This window comes from Cryptococcus depauperatus, chromosome 4 (assembly GCF_001720195.1).
Source record: "Cryptococcus depauperatus CBS 7841 chromosome 4, complete sequence".
NCBI classification, from domain to species: domain Eukaryota; kingdom Fungi; phylum Basidiomycota; class Tremellomycetes; order Tremellales; family Cryptococcaceae; genus Cryptococcus; species Cryptococcus depauperatus.
The window spans coordinates 334,448-346,650 of record NC_089471.1 but is presented as its reverse complement, the minus strand read 5'-3'; the positions used below and the strand labels follow the sequence as shown (position 1 = coordinate 346,650).

General features: G+C 44.4%; 2 protein-coding genes across 2 annotated transcripts; one reads left to right on the top strand and one right to left on the bottom strand.

Moving 5' to 3' along the window:
* Positions 1-368: 368 nt before the first annotated feature.
* L203_103401 (uncharacterized protein) lies at positions 369-3,648 on the top strand (the record flags this gene model as incomplete). The annotated part of the gene is made up of 6 exons (XM_066212803.1): positions 369-460; positions 515-713; positions 863-2,620; positions 2,665-3,445; positions 3,500-3,559; positions 3,617-3,648. 6 exons carry the CDS (start codon positions 369-371, stop codon positions 3,646-3,648), a joined length of 2,922 nt encoding a protein of 973 aa, XP_066068900.1.
* Positions 3,649-4,503: 855 nt separating this feature from the next.
* On the bottom strand, positions 4,504-12,106 carry L203_103400 (pre-mRNA-processing-splicing factor 8; the record flags this gene model as incomplete). Its single annotated transcript, XM_066212802.1, has 11 exons — positions 4,504-4,572; positions 4,630-5,675; positions 5,734-5,908; positions 5,964-6,934; positions 6,984-7,390; positions 7,438-7,589; positions 7,638-9,106; positions 9,159-9,802; positions 9,851-11,628; positions 11,685-11,840; positions 11,897-12,106. 11 exons carry the CDS (start codon positions 12,104-12,106, stop codon positions 4,504-4,506), a joined length of 7,077 nt encoding a protein of 2,358 aa, XP_066068899.1.
* Positions 12,107-12,203: the final 97 nt, after the last annotated feature.

The following is a 12,203-nucleotide window of genomic DNA, read 5'->3' as shown; positions in this document are numbered from 1 at the left end:
AAACTTGAACTTTTGCTGAAATTCGTAAAGCATCCGACTGGCATATTGATCCGTTTCAATTACTCCTTTTTGCTTCTCTAAACTACAAAAATAAAGTTTGTAATCAGCCACGAACGGACACGTCAGAAAAGAAAAAAAAAGGTCCAATAATTTACCTGAGTCACGTGCTCACGCGTCGTAGAAGAATATCCTTATCCATAGATATATTAAACATTTTATTTATATCTTTTTTCTTTTAGTTTCATTTGTTTTTACTCTTCTTTCCTCGGGCTCGTCGATAACCAGCTACTCGTCCACCTTCTCGGACAGTACCCACATTCCTTACCCATACACTCTTTGAGTCCTTGGGACCATTTCCTTGGTTTAGGATGGTCGCGTCGTATTCTTTTCTCTTTTTTACATTTGTTGTATCTGCTGTAAACGCATTTAATTTGGCGGATGTAGGCAAAAGCTCAACACGGTACGCTAGTATCTGTCTTGTGTATAAATGCTGCTGATACAATTGCGTTATCAGAAAAGTAGTGCCGGGGAGGTACATTGTGGAATTTGACAGCGGTGCCCATCTTACTTCTTCTGGTATCAAAAGGGCTGCAACTCCTCACGAGTATATTTACAGCCAGCTTAAATCTCGGTCTCTCGCGTCGTACATTGTACACCAAGAGTACGCCAGTGAATTGTTTTACGGTGCATCGTTTTCTTTTTCAGTGGAAGCAGTAAGTCTCGCTGAATGGCATCTCATGTCGAGACCACTTTTGTGCAAGTGTGGCGGTTTTTAGGTACTACTACTGGCCATCTTGTCGTTCTTGACTCGACTTTTGACCAAACTTTTGATGGACTGTGTCTGATCGTGGCATATTTTTAGGACCTGTCCGTCCTTCTCAACATTACAGGCATCATTGACCTGCGACCGGTTCATCTTATCACTCTTCCCGATCCGATCCTTTCGAGTAACGACTCTCAGTGGCCAATCAAATTATCTCTGAACACCACTCGTTCTGGCGCCCAAAACTCTTCTACGGCACAACTATCAAACACCACCACGTCCTGCTCTGGCAGTGGCGGCAAACAGACTTGCACTACGCAGACCATCACCTCTTCATCCACTTCCAAACCTACTTCGTCTGCGGCTCCGTTCTCAAACCTTTCTCAGATCCAGGCCGACAAGGTTCACGCTTCTGGCAACAAGGGAAAAGGAATCAAGATTGGCATCATTGATGGTGGAGTAGATTATACTCGAGAGCCTCTTGGCGGTTGTTTTGGGCCCAGTTGCAAGATTGCTGGCGGTTATGACTTTGTTGGCGACCAGTATAACGGGTCAAATAATCCTACGCCTGATAACGATCCTTTCGATAATTGCTATACTCACGGTACCATTGTTTCCGGCGTTATTGGCGCTAATGACAATCAGTATGGCGTTACCGGCGTTGCCCCTGAGGCGAGCTTGTACGTTTACAGAACCTTTGGATGTAATGGCGCGACCACCGAAGACATTGTTTTGGCCGCCATGGAAATGGCTTATAATGAAGAAATGGATATAATCAACCTTTCAATTGGTGAAAGCTCTGGATGGACAGAGGGTATCCTCAGCGTTTATGCTTCTCGCATCGTCGCCGAAGGTACAATTGTCACTGTTTCTGCGGGCAATCGAGGGCAAGTCGGTGCTTTTTACTCCCAGACTCCTGCAGCAGGCAAAGGAGTTATCAACACTGGCTCCAGCGACAATTCCATCTACCCCGCTCATCTTGCTACCGTTTCTACCGATCACAGTCCTATTCCCTACTACAACTTTCAACCTTTCAACAGTAGTACTCTGCAGCTCTATACTATCAACTCTGACACTTTTGGATGTACGTATCCAGAAGATATTCCTGACTTGTCTCCTTACGTTGTCGTCGTGCGACGAGGAAGCTGTTCATTGTCTCAAAAGGCTCAGAATGCATATCGCGCCGGCGCTACGGCCATCTTTGTAGTCAATGATGGAAAATCTGTGCCCATCTACCAGAATTTTCCGTTTATTGGTTTTGGCCTTATCAGCCAAGATGATGGCAATTACCTCCTTGGCCAGATCAACTCTACCACCAATACCACAGTCTCTTTCTCCTGGAACCCTGTCGCTATGCCCAACATCTGGACAGGCAACACTACTTCTTACTTTTCCCAAATTGGCCCTACCAATGACCTCTACTTCGCTCCGTCATTGCTTGCTCCTGGAAGCAACATTATCAGTGTTGTCCCTGCTTCTTTTAATAACTGGTCTATCGTAGATGGCACGTCCTGGTCCTCTGGTTTTGCTGCCGGCGCTGCTGCGCTCTACTTGAATGTAAAGGGTAATAATCTCTCTCCTTTAGATGTTAAATCGGCTCTTGGAGTAACCTCGCAGCAACTCCCTATTTCGGCTTCCGATAACTCTCTTGCTAGTGTCGCTATTCAAGGAGCCGGTAGATTGCAAATCAACGATGCCATCAATGCTGGCGCGGTGATTAGCCCTGCAGAGATTTTGTTGAACGACACGGCCCATTTTGATGGAGTCCATGTCTTGACCATCACAAATCCTAGCAGGAATTGGGTCAGGTATAACTTTGAGCATGAGCCTGCCAGAACTGCCCTGGCATTCCGAACAGTGAGTTTTGTATGTATTGATGGATGCGCTGATTCGTCAATCAGGGACTAAATCAATCCAATGATCAGCCTCTACCTCATGTCGCCAATGCTGCATCTGTTAATTTCTGGCAGCAATCGCTTCTGCTCTGGCCTGGACAAACCTTTATTGCCACCATACAATTTACACCTCCTTCCGATCTTGACGCCAGAACGTTCCCGATATACTCTGGTTTCATCAAAATTACGGGTGGATCGGCTGTAGTCAGAGTACCTTATATGGGCGTGGCAGCCAAGATGAGGGACATGCCGGCTCTTGATCCCACAGACTTCTATTTGGGTATTGACACACCGGCTATTGTTGACGTGAATGGCAATGTTCAAGAAGGCACGACAACTTATACCTTCTCCAACAGTAGTTACCCTTCAATCCTATATAGGCTTGTGGGCGGTACACCTTCTTTATTGATCGATCTTATTGACGCCAGCACCAATCTTACTTTTGTTCCTGACTACACTAGTCATAAACGATCTGTCGACGAAGATGAGTTGCAGGATTATCCTCTCACTCCTCGACGGATCAAGGTTACAGATGTCTCATTTACTCCTACACGGACTGTTTTTCTTCAAGACCTCTGGTGTCGGTTGACAAACTACCTCGCTCCCGGATGTTTTGCCACTGGGAATACCTTCAAGAAGGTTCCTATCCTTGGAAGTTTATCAAATTATGAATACTTGCCAAGGAGCACCGATAATATAGACAGTCAAGGCGAAGATTATTCCACTTACGAGATGACGCGAGCTGTATATGCCAATGGCACCTCCATCCCCAATGGGACCTATCGTTGTGAGCCACAATGGTGACGTTTGGCCATTGGTTTAATGCTAATTGACATCACAGTCCTCCTGCGCGCATTGCATATTACTGGGGATAGGACGAAAGAATCAGACTATGAATCTTGTGAGCACTTTGCTGCATTCTTACTGCCTAGTAGTCTCTGATCCTATTAACTTTTAGGGGTGTCGAAGCCTTTTGTCATTGCCCAATAAATTTTCTGAAGAACATTATCAAGCGAGAATGAACCAACGTTTACTATCGTCTGAAGGGTGCCATATATGCTCAATTCGATCTCTATTCTTTTCATATTCTTGGTAAATCTTGTTAACATTTTGTATACTCTTGGTCATTTAGGCAATCAATCCCCCTCTTATATGAGTTGTTATCTTGCTTCACTCTATGAAATAATAATGAATGATGCCTGCTGATGTTTGAGTAAGCGATTTGAAGCATTGCACCTACAGGTTGTTTGCAAACAAACGCCCAAACATCAAAAAATTGAGAAGACGTCAATTGTGTTGAAAGGGAAACGAATTTGAACAATTCCAAAGAAATGATTACACCACTGTATTGATAACCAGTCATTTTTTAGCCCGTCGTCCTGATTTTTTTTCGTATCAGATACATAATAAGTTTAAATTGCTGATTAGAATGGCAAAAGGGGAATTTTTGAAGATTAGGGTTATTCATTTCCAAGGGCGAGTTGAACACAGTTCAGTTCGTGATAATGAACACCTTAACCCTATACAATTCGGACCGAATTGAACACAGCCAAAATTTACTTCCGCGATTACGACGCCTGTTCAGTTCGCAAAAATGAATAACCCAACTGATTTGATATGTCCCGATCTGTGTACGTTACAGTGATATAGCAGCATCAGTCTCATGAACTTGAGATGCCAAGGCACATCAAGTCATAGGCAAGAACGGTAGAGTAGCAGAAAATAGTCATGCATCAAACCGAACCTAGAATGAATCATAATGTTATACAAACATACCAATTTATATTTTGAAACCACAAGATTTGAGTTGTTTCTCTTTATCCTGACCCCGTCATCATCCAACATCTACTCCAAACTATTTTCAACGTCTGCCGCGTCGTCACCCTCCATCGCGGCAAAGTTAAGGAAAGCATTCTGTAAACATAATGTTAACAAAACATATTTTACATATATATAATAGCTATAACTTACAGGTCTGTGACAAGGAGCCCAGAATGCTTCGGGTTTGTCAAGCGTAATCGAGTACGGAAGTTTCTCAGACCAACTCTGAGTCAAACCGACGCCATAATTCCATACACCACCTTCGGGAACAAGTGTCATACCCAGAATTCTGTCAGATAACAGTAGCTGTACTCTATTGGCCATGGACGGGTTGAAACCAGGGTTCTGACCAGTCACATCCTCGTTCTTCCTTCCCCATTCGAAACCTGCCACTGTAAGCTCCCATGCATTGAGCGAGACCGAGCCAGGGGTAAAGGCGCATGTGATACAGATAGATTGCGGTCCCCATTCGGAATGGTTAGCCATGATCTTTGCTTGGGTTGTCACATCCTGGGGAGAAAGGTGGTTCAGTTCTTGCGACTGGGTCTTTATCCAACCAAGGGGTTCAAGATCTTTGAAAAGGAAGTCGTGCTTTGGCAGAGAGAGAGGAAGATCCACACCATTGTTTGTACCTCTTTGGGGAATCCAAACGACCGCCTTGATCTCTTTGACCTGTTTATTGTCCGGAGGAGATGTGCCGTAAAGGTAAGCGACAACCTGAGTACGAAGATCGGCATTGACAATGAAGGATCGCAGGACGTTCTTGGGAATAACATAGGTGAAGCTGCCCGCATCATCCTTAACATCGTCGTTGCCAACAAAGATATGATTGACACGGAGAGGCAAATTGGTCGCGCTGATAGCTCGTACACGCCAGTCGGATTTGCTGGCAAAGGTCTGTTGCTCATATTGGGTGGTGGTTGTGACAACGATCTCATCCCCATGGATGTTAGTCGTTTTGGTCTGCAAAGCAGTAACTTGAGCAGCAGCTTCGGCGCTCTTTTCAATCTCGGCCATCTGCTGTCGCTGCACTGAGGGGGCAGCTATCTCCATACCCAGAATGATGTCTCGGATCTCGCTGGCTGTAAGAGAAGCAACATTGACGCTATTCCTCTTACCAAAATCGGACAAAATGAGATCCTTCAAAGCGACTTCGACTTTCATCCATTCATCATCACTGAGAGTAGGCCAGATGTCTTCAAGATCATGTTAGATTCCCTATTTTAATTGCAAAAAAAAATACATTATGCTTACGGTAAGATTCAGTAATGGTGTTTTTGTCTGGCCTCAAAATGATTTTAGATTTTTCGTTGTTGACATGTAATGCTCGCAGAATCAGGATCAAACGAGAGAAGGCAGTATAACTTGAAATTGATTTCAGCCAATCGTCGTACAAATTGAACAACACCATCTGAGGTTGAGTCGCACGCTACAAGAGATGTCAGGCTTACTCTCTAAACGACAGGAATTAGGAATGGGCTCACAAGAATCAAATCACCAAACTTTTCCATCTTTAACGTTGCCTGGAAGGGCAATTGTAATTCAGAGCCCTTGATGACAATATTGGGGAAATCAAGCAAGTGTACCTCCAAGGGATCAAGCATACCCTTTCGAGTGACGATAATTTGCTTGGGCTGTTCTTCCACTGGCAACGATCGGATCAAAGCCGCGACTTCTTCGGCGGTCTTCCACTTCGCCAACTGACCAAGACGCTTCTGACCGGCCCAAACTGAGGTGTGAATGATTTTCAAGAAAAGCTGACCTGTTCGGGGATTGAAGATGAAGATAGCGCCATTAATAGGCTTAGTAGTTAAGTTGCCTTCAAAGGTTTTGTGAACTGTAACACGATAGACATTGGTATCGTCAACAAACCAGATGATTTGGTTGGAAAACAACTCAGAATAATTAGATGAATTAAGATACGGTTCTGTAGGTTCGGAAGAATAGAGCTGGAGACCCTTTCTAATACGCTCACGAAGAACATACAGAGCTGGATTCGCTTTCATAACCTTCGCCATGGCCTGTTGTAAGAGGGGTTTGAGACCCGGGAAATAACATCCATAGGCCGAATAGAGATTGTAGGCGAGATCAATCGCAATAAGGTTACCAGTCGGTGAAGGGTAAATAGACTGACTATCAGAAGAATAATCAAGGTACTTTGCACGAGCGTAACGCTCAATATCGTGAGAATCAAAATCACCCCATCGAAGCTGAACATCAAGCCAAAACTTGTTGGAAGTGGTACCGTCCATTGTGTCTCTGTTATCAGTAAGGAGGGATGGGCGAGAGATTTGCCACTTGTATGAGGAGAAGAGCAAGATATCGGAAGCTGAAGAGTTCATTTTGTAGGATTTTCGGGGATGAATGGTCTCTTTCTGCACCGTCTCAATCTGCAGAGCTTCCATTTCCTGATCAAAAACTTGACACAAATCCATGACCACAGACTCGTGGATCTCTGTGCATTTGTGAGAAACATAAGACAGAACTCATCATAGGAAACTCACTTTGCCATAAGTGTGCTCGGAAGATCTGAATTAATGAAATCTTCAAGGTTGGAATTTTACCATGCATGAATACGCCAGTCAAGTCAAGTTGGACTTGGAAACCAACATAGACATTGGCACGGTTGATAGTGGGAGACCACCACATCGTGAAACGACGATTAGGAATCTGAGAGAGACCCGAACGCTGAGCGTTAGTCAAGCGTTTATTCTTCATACTGTCTTCGAAACCCGACGATTTCTCCCAGAAAAGACCCTCCCAGGTAGGGAAGGCAGTTCCCTTGAACAAAGAGTGCTCTAGAATACCCTCTACACCACCTAAGGCAGAAATAACATCGACTCGATAATTGTTGAGTTGCCATAGTTTACCGTCATGCCTTTGGTTAGTCCAAATGAATGGCTGATTACGACTAACGAGAGCATGAGCAGATGCGCTGGCATTGGTGAAAATTCTTACAGTCTGAAATATTGACTAAAGAACTGGCGAACACGCCATCCCTTATCGTAAGCAAGTGTATGTCTGTCTTTTTGGAATAATGTGTTGATACGAGGGATACCTCGATCCCAACTATCCTCAAGATCTTCAAGAGTGAGTCTTCGATTAGAGGCCTAGTACATGTCAGTCATGAACTGCATTCTCCACGTGACATAACTCACAGTAGCCTCTTTCCTCTTCATCGCATATTCAGACCAAACTCTTGCAGAATCCAGAAATTCAGCTTCCCACGGCTGCAAGTACCGATACAAGTTGGGAATCAGTTGATCTTCTTCATGAGTCATACCAGATCTGAAGTGAGTGATGCCACCACTATCAGTTTGTTTGGACCATCTCAAGTCGGATTGGGGTATAAGAACGAAGCCCATAGACAGCATACCAAGACCACCGAGTTCCTTGGGAGAGTAGAAGACACAAGGAGGGAAACGCGAAGGCATTTTGGAATTAAGACCAATCTTGACTCGTGTTTGCACCTTGTTTTCAGCTTTGACAAGGGAGTCGAGGAGTTCGTTAGTGTGAACTACAGCCTCTCTATAATATGTCATCAACCCAATCAGTGCAGTATTCCATTTGTTGATGATTTTGGCAAAGGTAGCACTACCAGAGCTCATGAGAACCTGTCGAATGCGGTTGTTGAAATCCTGAATACCCTGATCAGAGACTCGTAGATATGCTTGAGCTGTTCGCTCCTTCGTTGACTCTTGCGTAAGATTCCAGACACCGTCTTTGAGAGAGTACTGCTCGCCATTTTGAGTTCGGCATCGAGGAAGTATACGAGCTTCAAAGCCACACATAGAGAATAACAGCTGGGGATTGTCTTTTGAATAAACAGACACAAAACTGTCTTCCCATTCTATCGTGGTTATTGATCTTGGTAAAGAATTTTTCACATTCCAGAACACCGCTCGTCCGAGGTTGACGTCATGCTTGATTAGCCTCATCCTACAGTCCCTAGGCCAACATCGTTTGTTGTTGTAACCGATGACATTCTCATTATTGGGATCGGGCTGTACACTGAGGTATCGTTGTATGAGGTCTCTTGATTCATCAGCGGTAAAACGGAACAGAACGTGGATGCGGTCGACATAACGGGAATAGAACCTAATGGGGTGATTTCGTTCAACCTCTTGAGTCCGGAACTGCAAAAAGTTGTTTGGTGCCTCAGCCGGGCCAGCTATCTCACTAGCTCGTTTTAGACCAAGAATAAGCAGATCAAGGACAAGTCCATAATACTGGAAAACAAATGAAGAGAATTGAAGACCTCTGATCATACCATACGCATTCACGTGTGACATATCCTTGAAGGTCAATGTCGTGTTGTTCTTCGCAGTGATGTAATCAGCCAAATTGTGGTCCATGATTAATCTCAGGAGTCGGACTAAAAGCGTAAAGTCCACCTTCTCATAGACTCGAGAGAGAACGGTCTCCATCATCACAACAGATTCGCCTTCTGAAGTATCCCAAATATCCGTTAAGTTGTTGATTCCCTGGCACCATTTGTAGACCAGAAGGGGCGGAGGTTCGTTATCAGAGGGTTTGATCCAATTGGGGAAAAGACGTCTCTTATCTGCTTCATAATGAAGGTACTGATCAAGATAGGAATCTGAAATTTTTTCAATAGGTTCAATGTCTGTATAAATCCCAGTATAAGTTTCTGACCTAATATAATGAAACAAACCTACCGTAGCAAGGAATCAATTTGTCGTAGGTATCAAAGAACTCAATACCAGCCTCCTTGAAAGCTCTCTGTGTCAACAATAATCTCTTAATCCTTGACAAACACTCATGAGGATTGTCATATGCTTGTTCAACCAACGCCAACTCTTCTCTTTGACTTTGATTCAATCTACCGTGCACACTGTATGCTTCCTTGAGTTTTTCTAAAGCAAGAACGAGAAGCTTGGTGTCATGTTTGTAAGAGAGTGGAGGAAAAGGAATGGGGGCAAACTTGCGAGACTCGAACCAATGAGCTGTAGAAATGAGAACAGCCGTGCCCTCTTCAGAAGTGATATAAGGTCCATCCTTGAGATAACCATTCTGTCGCTCCTGCTCGGCCTTCAAGTATAATCTTGTCAACCTACCCAGATTCTTCCTGACAACAGCCTTGTCCACAGTGGCACCTCTTCTGATTCGTTCTCGGTTGTAATGAGCAACAGAAGTCCACCAGTCTGCTTTCGACTTGACGTATCGGAGGATAATGTTTTCAATTGGAGCTGGCATACCAGGAACTTTCCAAGGAATGTTGGCTTTCCAACATCGCCAAGCTTCCGATAAATGTTGAAGAATAGTCTTGGCTTTGTTCTGTTTGACGCCTTCAGGCATCATACTAATCTTCGTCAACCATGCATCAAATAGACCGTAATACACGACTCACTCCAAGATATCGTGCATGACAGCAGCACGCAGTTCTAGATCGAAATGAGACTCCACCCTTTGCTTGGTGACCGTCTTCGCTACACCTTTAGAATTTCTTCCCTCAAATTGTCTTGCCAACAGATTGCCCAACCATCTTTCAAGTAGCGGTACAATACCTCTCATAAAGAAAAGCCAAACCCTCCACCCTGGTGCCCAGAAGCCTACACCAGGACCCTTGCCAACGGGTCCAGTGTTGAAGCGTGAGTAGATAAGATGTTTGAGATCTTTGCACATACGAATCTGTTTCATGAGCTTGTACTTGTATCGATACATTCCAGTTAGTTGACCGACATGGGCAAACATATATTGTAAGCCATCGGCGAGCTGGAATGCGTCAACATTGCCGAGGCGGAATTGTACATGAGCATCAACAATGAGTTTTGTCAGACGAAGGATTTCACGGCACAAGTGGAAAGCGTTTCCAAATCGGGACTTTTTTCGCTCCTTAGTGGTCAAGGTCTTGATAGGTTTCAAGTTGAGATTGTAGTCGAGGTGAAGATAGTTGAGGTTTTTTCGGTGGATAAGGAGATTGAGCATGTTGTAACCCTGACGGCAGACTTGGAGACCTGCCTCAACCCAGTCAAGAGTGGTGCTTTGAAAAAACTTGGTGTTTTTTAAACTCTTGAATAAGTTACGTTTGACCATAGCCTTGGGGGCTTTGTGGCGCAAAGCGTTAAGCACATAAACCTTGAGAAGCTTCTGATATGATACTCTAATCTTGACACGCTGGTCTGCGGGACAATGTTCGAGATATAAATTCTTCACCATTGGGATATCTTGCGCTCGCCTCATTCTCCCACTTCTTAAATTGTAAGGATAAGGGGCCCAGTACAACGCAATGGCATCAGCCGTGTTCTCATTCTCTAATGTTTGTTTCTCCAAGAAAGGGTTGAGCTCTTCCGGCGGCTCAAAGTCATCTTCTTCGTTACCGTATCCAAAAACCCGATCCTCGTGAGTCACAAGTGATGTGTGGGCCTCTTGGACAACACGCTGAGAGATGGGGTTGATAAGAGGATCAAAATAGAACGCTGGGAGATCAGGGTCATCGGTCTTGATGTAGACATTCTTGGGCTCATGATAGGGGCCAATGTGGACTGATCGAGGAAGAGAATTGTAGAGATGAGGGAATGCGACTTTGTACTCGGATCGGATGACATTTCGAATGATAATCTTGTTGATGTCATTGAATTCATTCCAATCTTCGTCGAACGCATCCATATCTCGAAACAGTGGTTCAAATTTCGGACCTCCAGGTAGAGCGATGTTGAGTGCCTTGGCAGTGAAGAAGCTCTTCTTGTCAAATAAGTAAAAAGCGTTTTTGTCAGAGTAATCACTCAAGAGTTGACGGCCAATTCGATATAAGTTGGCCATTTGCGGAAGAGTGAGTTGAAAGTACTTGTAACTAGATCCGTTAACCTGAGATGAGTCGATAAGAGGTTTAGGGTCGTAAAACCAATCCAAAATTGCCTCATCATCTTCTTCATCCAGCTCCAGCTGAATGGCTTCCAACGGTTCAACATCTAACACATTATCTCCATAATCCATAGGCGGTTCTTCGTCATCAAAAGGCGGGAACCGCATACGTTTAAAGTGTCGACGGTCTCGCTTTTCTCGACGCATGGCAAGCCACATGGATGCCCACTGGGCATGATAAACTGGCTCGATAACTCGAGGAATCTCGTTGACGAAAGTGATGGCACCGGAGATGTGATAAAGTACTGGGACCTCCCGTACTTGCTAGAATAAACATGTAAGAAGAGCTGACTAGAGTAGCACGCCCAGAAGACTCTTACCTCCCAAGGCATAGGAATATTTTCCAACAGCTTCATGACTGCATGTGGCACATATTTTAAAGCTCCCAGATGCACCCGTTTGTCGTTTCTAAATTTGCGATTCGACATGTCTCCATGGTCTTTGATGATCTTTCTAAGATGTTCTGGTGGAAGATCCTTGCATGAATGTCAACTACATCCATCTCTTCAATAAACATTAATCAACCGCTTACAGCCTTGCCAAAATCAATGCCGCCACCACCTCCCTGTCTCCTCTTTGTGTTGAACTTTTTCTTCTGACTTGCCCTCCATTTTCTCGCCTTCTTCTCAATCTCCTCCTTACTCAGTTGACCGAAGAAGTTTCCTTCCGTGACCTCACTGCCATTGGGCTGAACTCCCATAATAGGCGGCGGCGCGCCAAATCCGGGAGGAGCCGAGGACATTTTTTTTGGTTTAAAAAAAAGTTGCAATTACAAAAAGAAGTTGTCTCGCGTTCAATTAATGATTTAGTGGTGAGTGTGAGATGCCAGTGGCGACGGT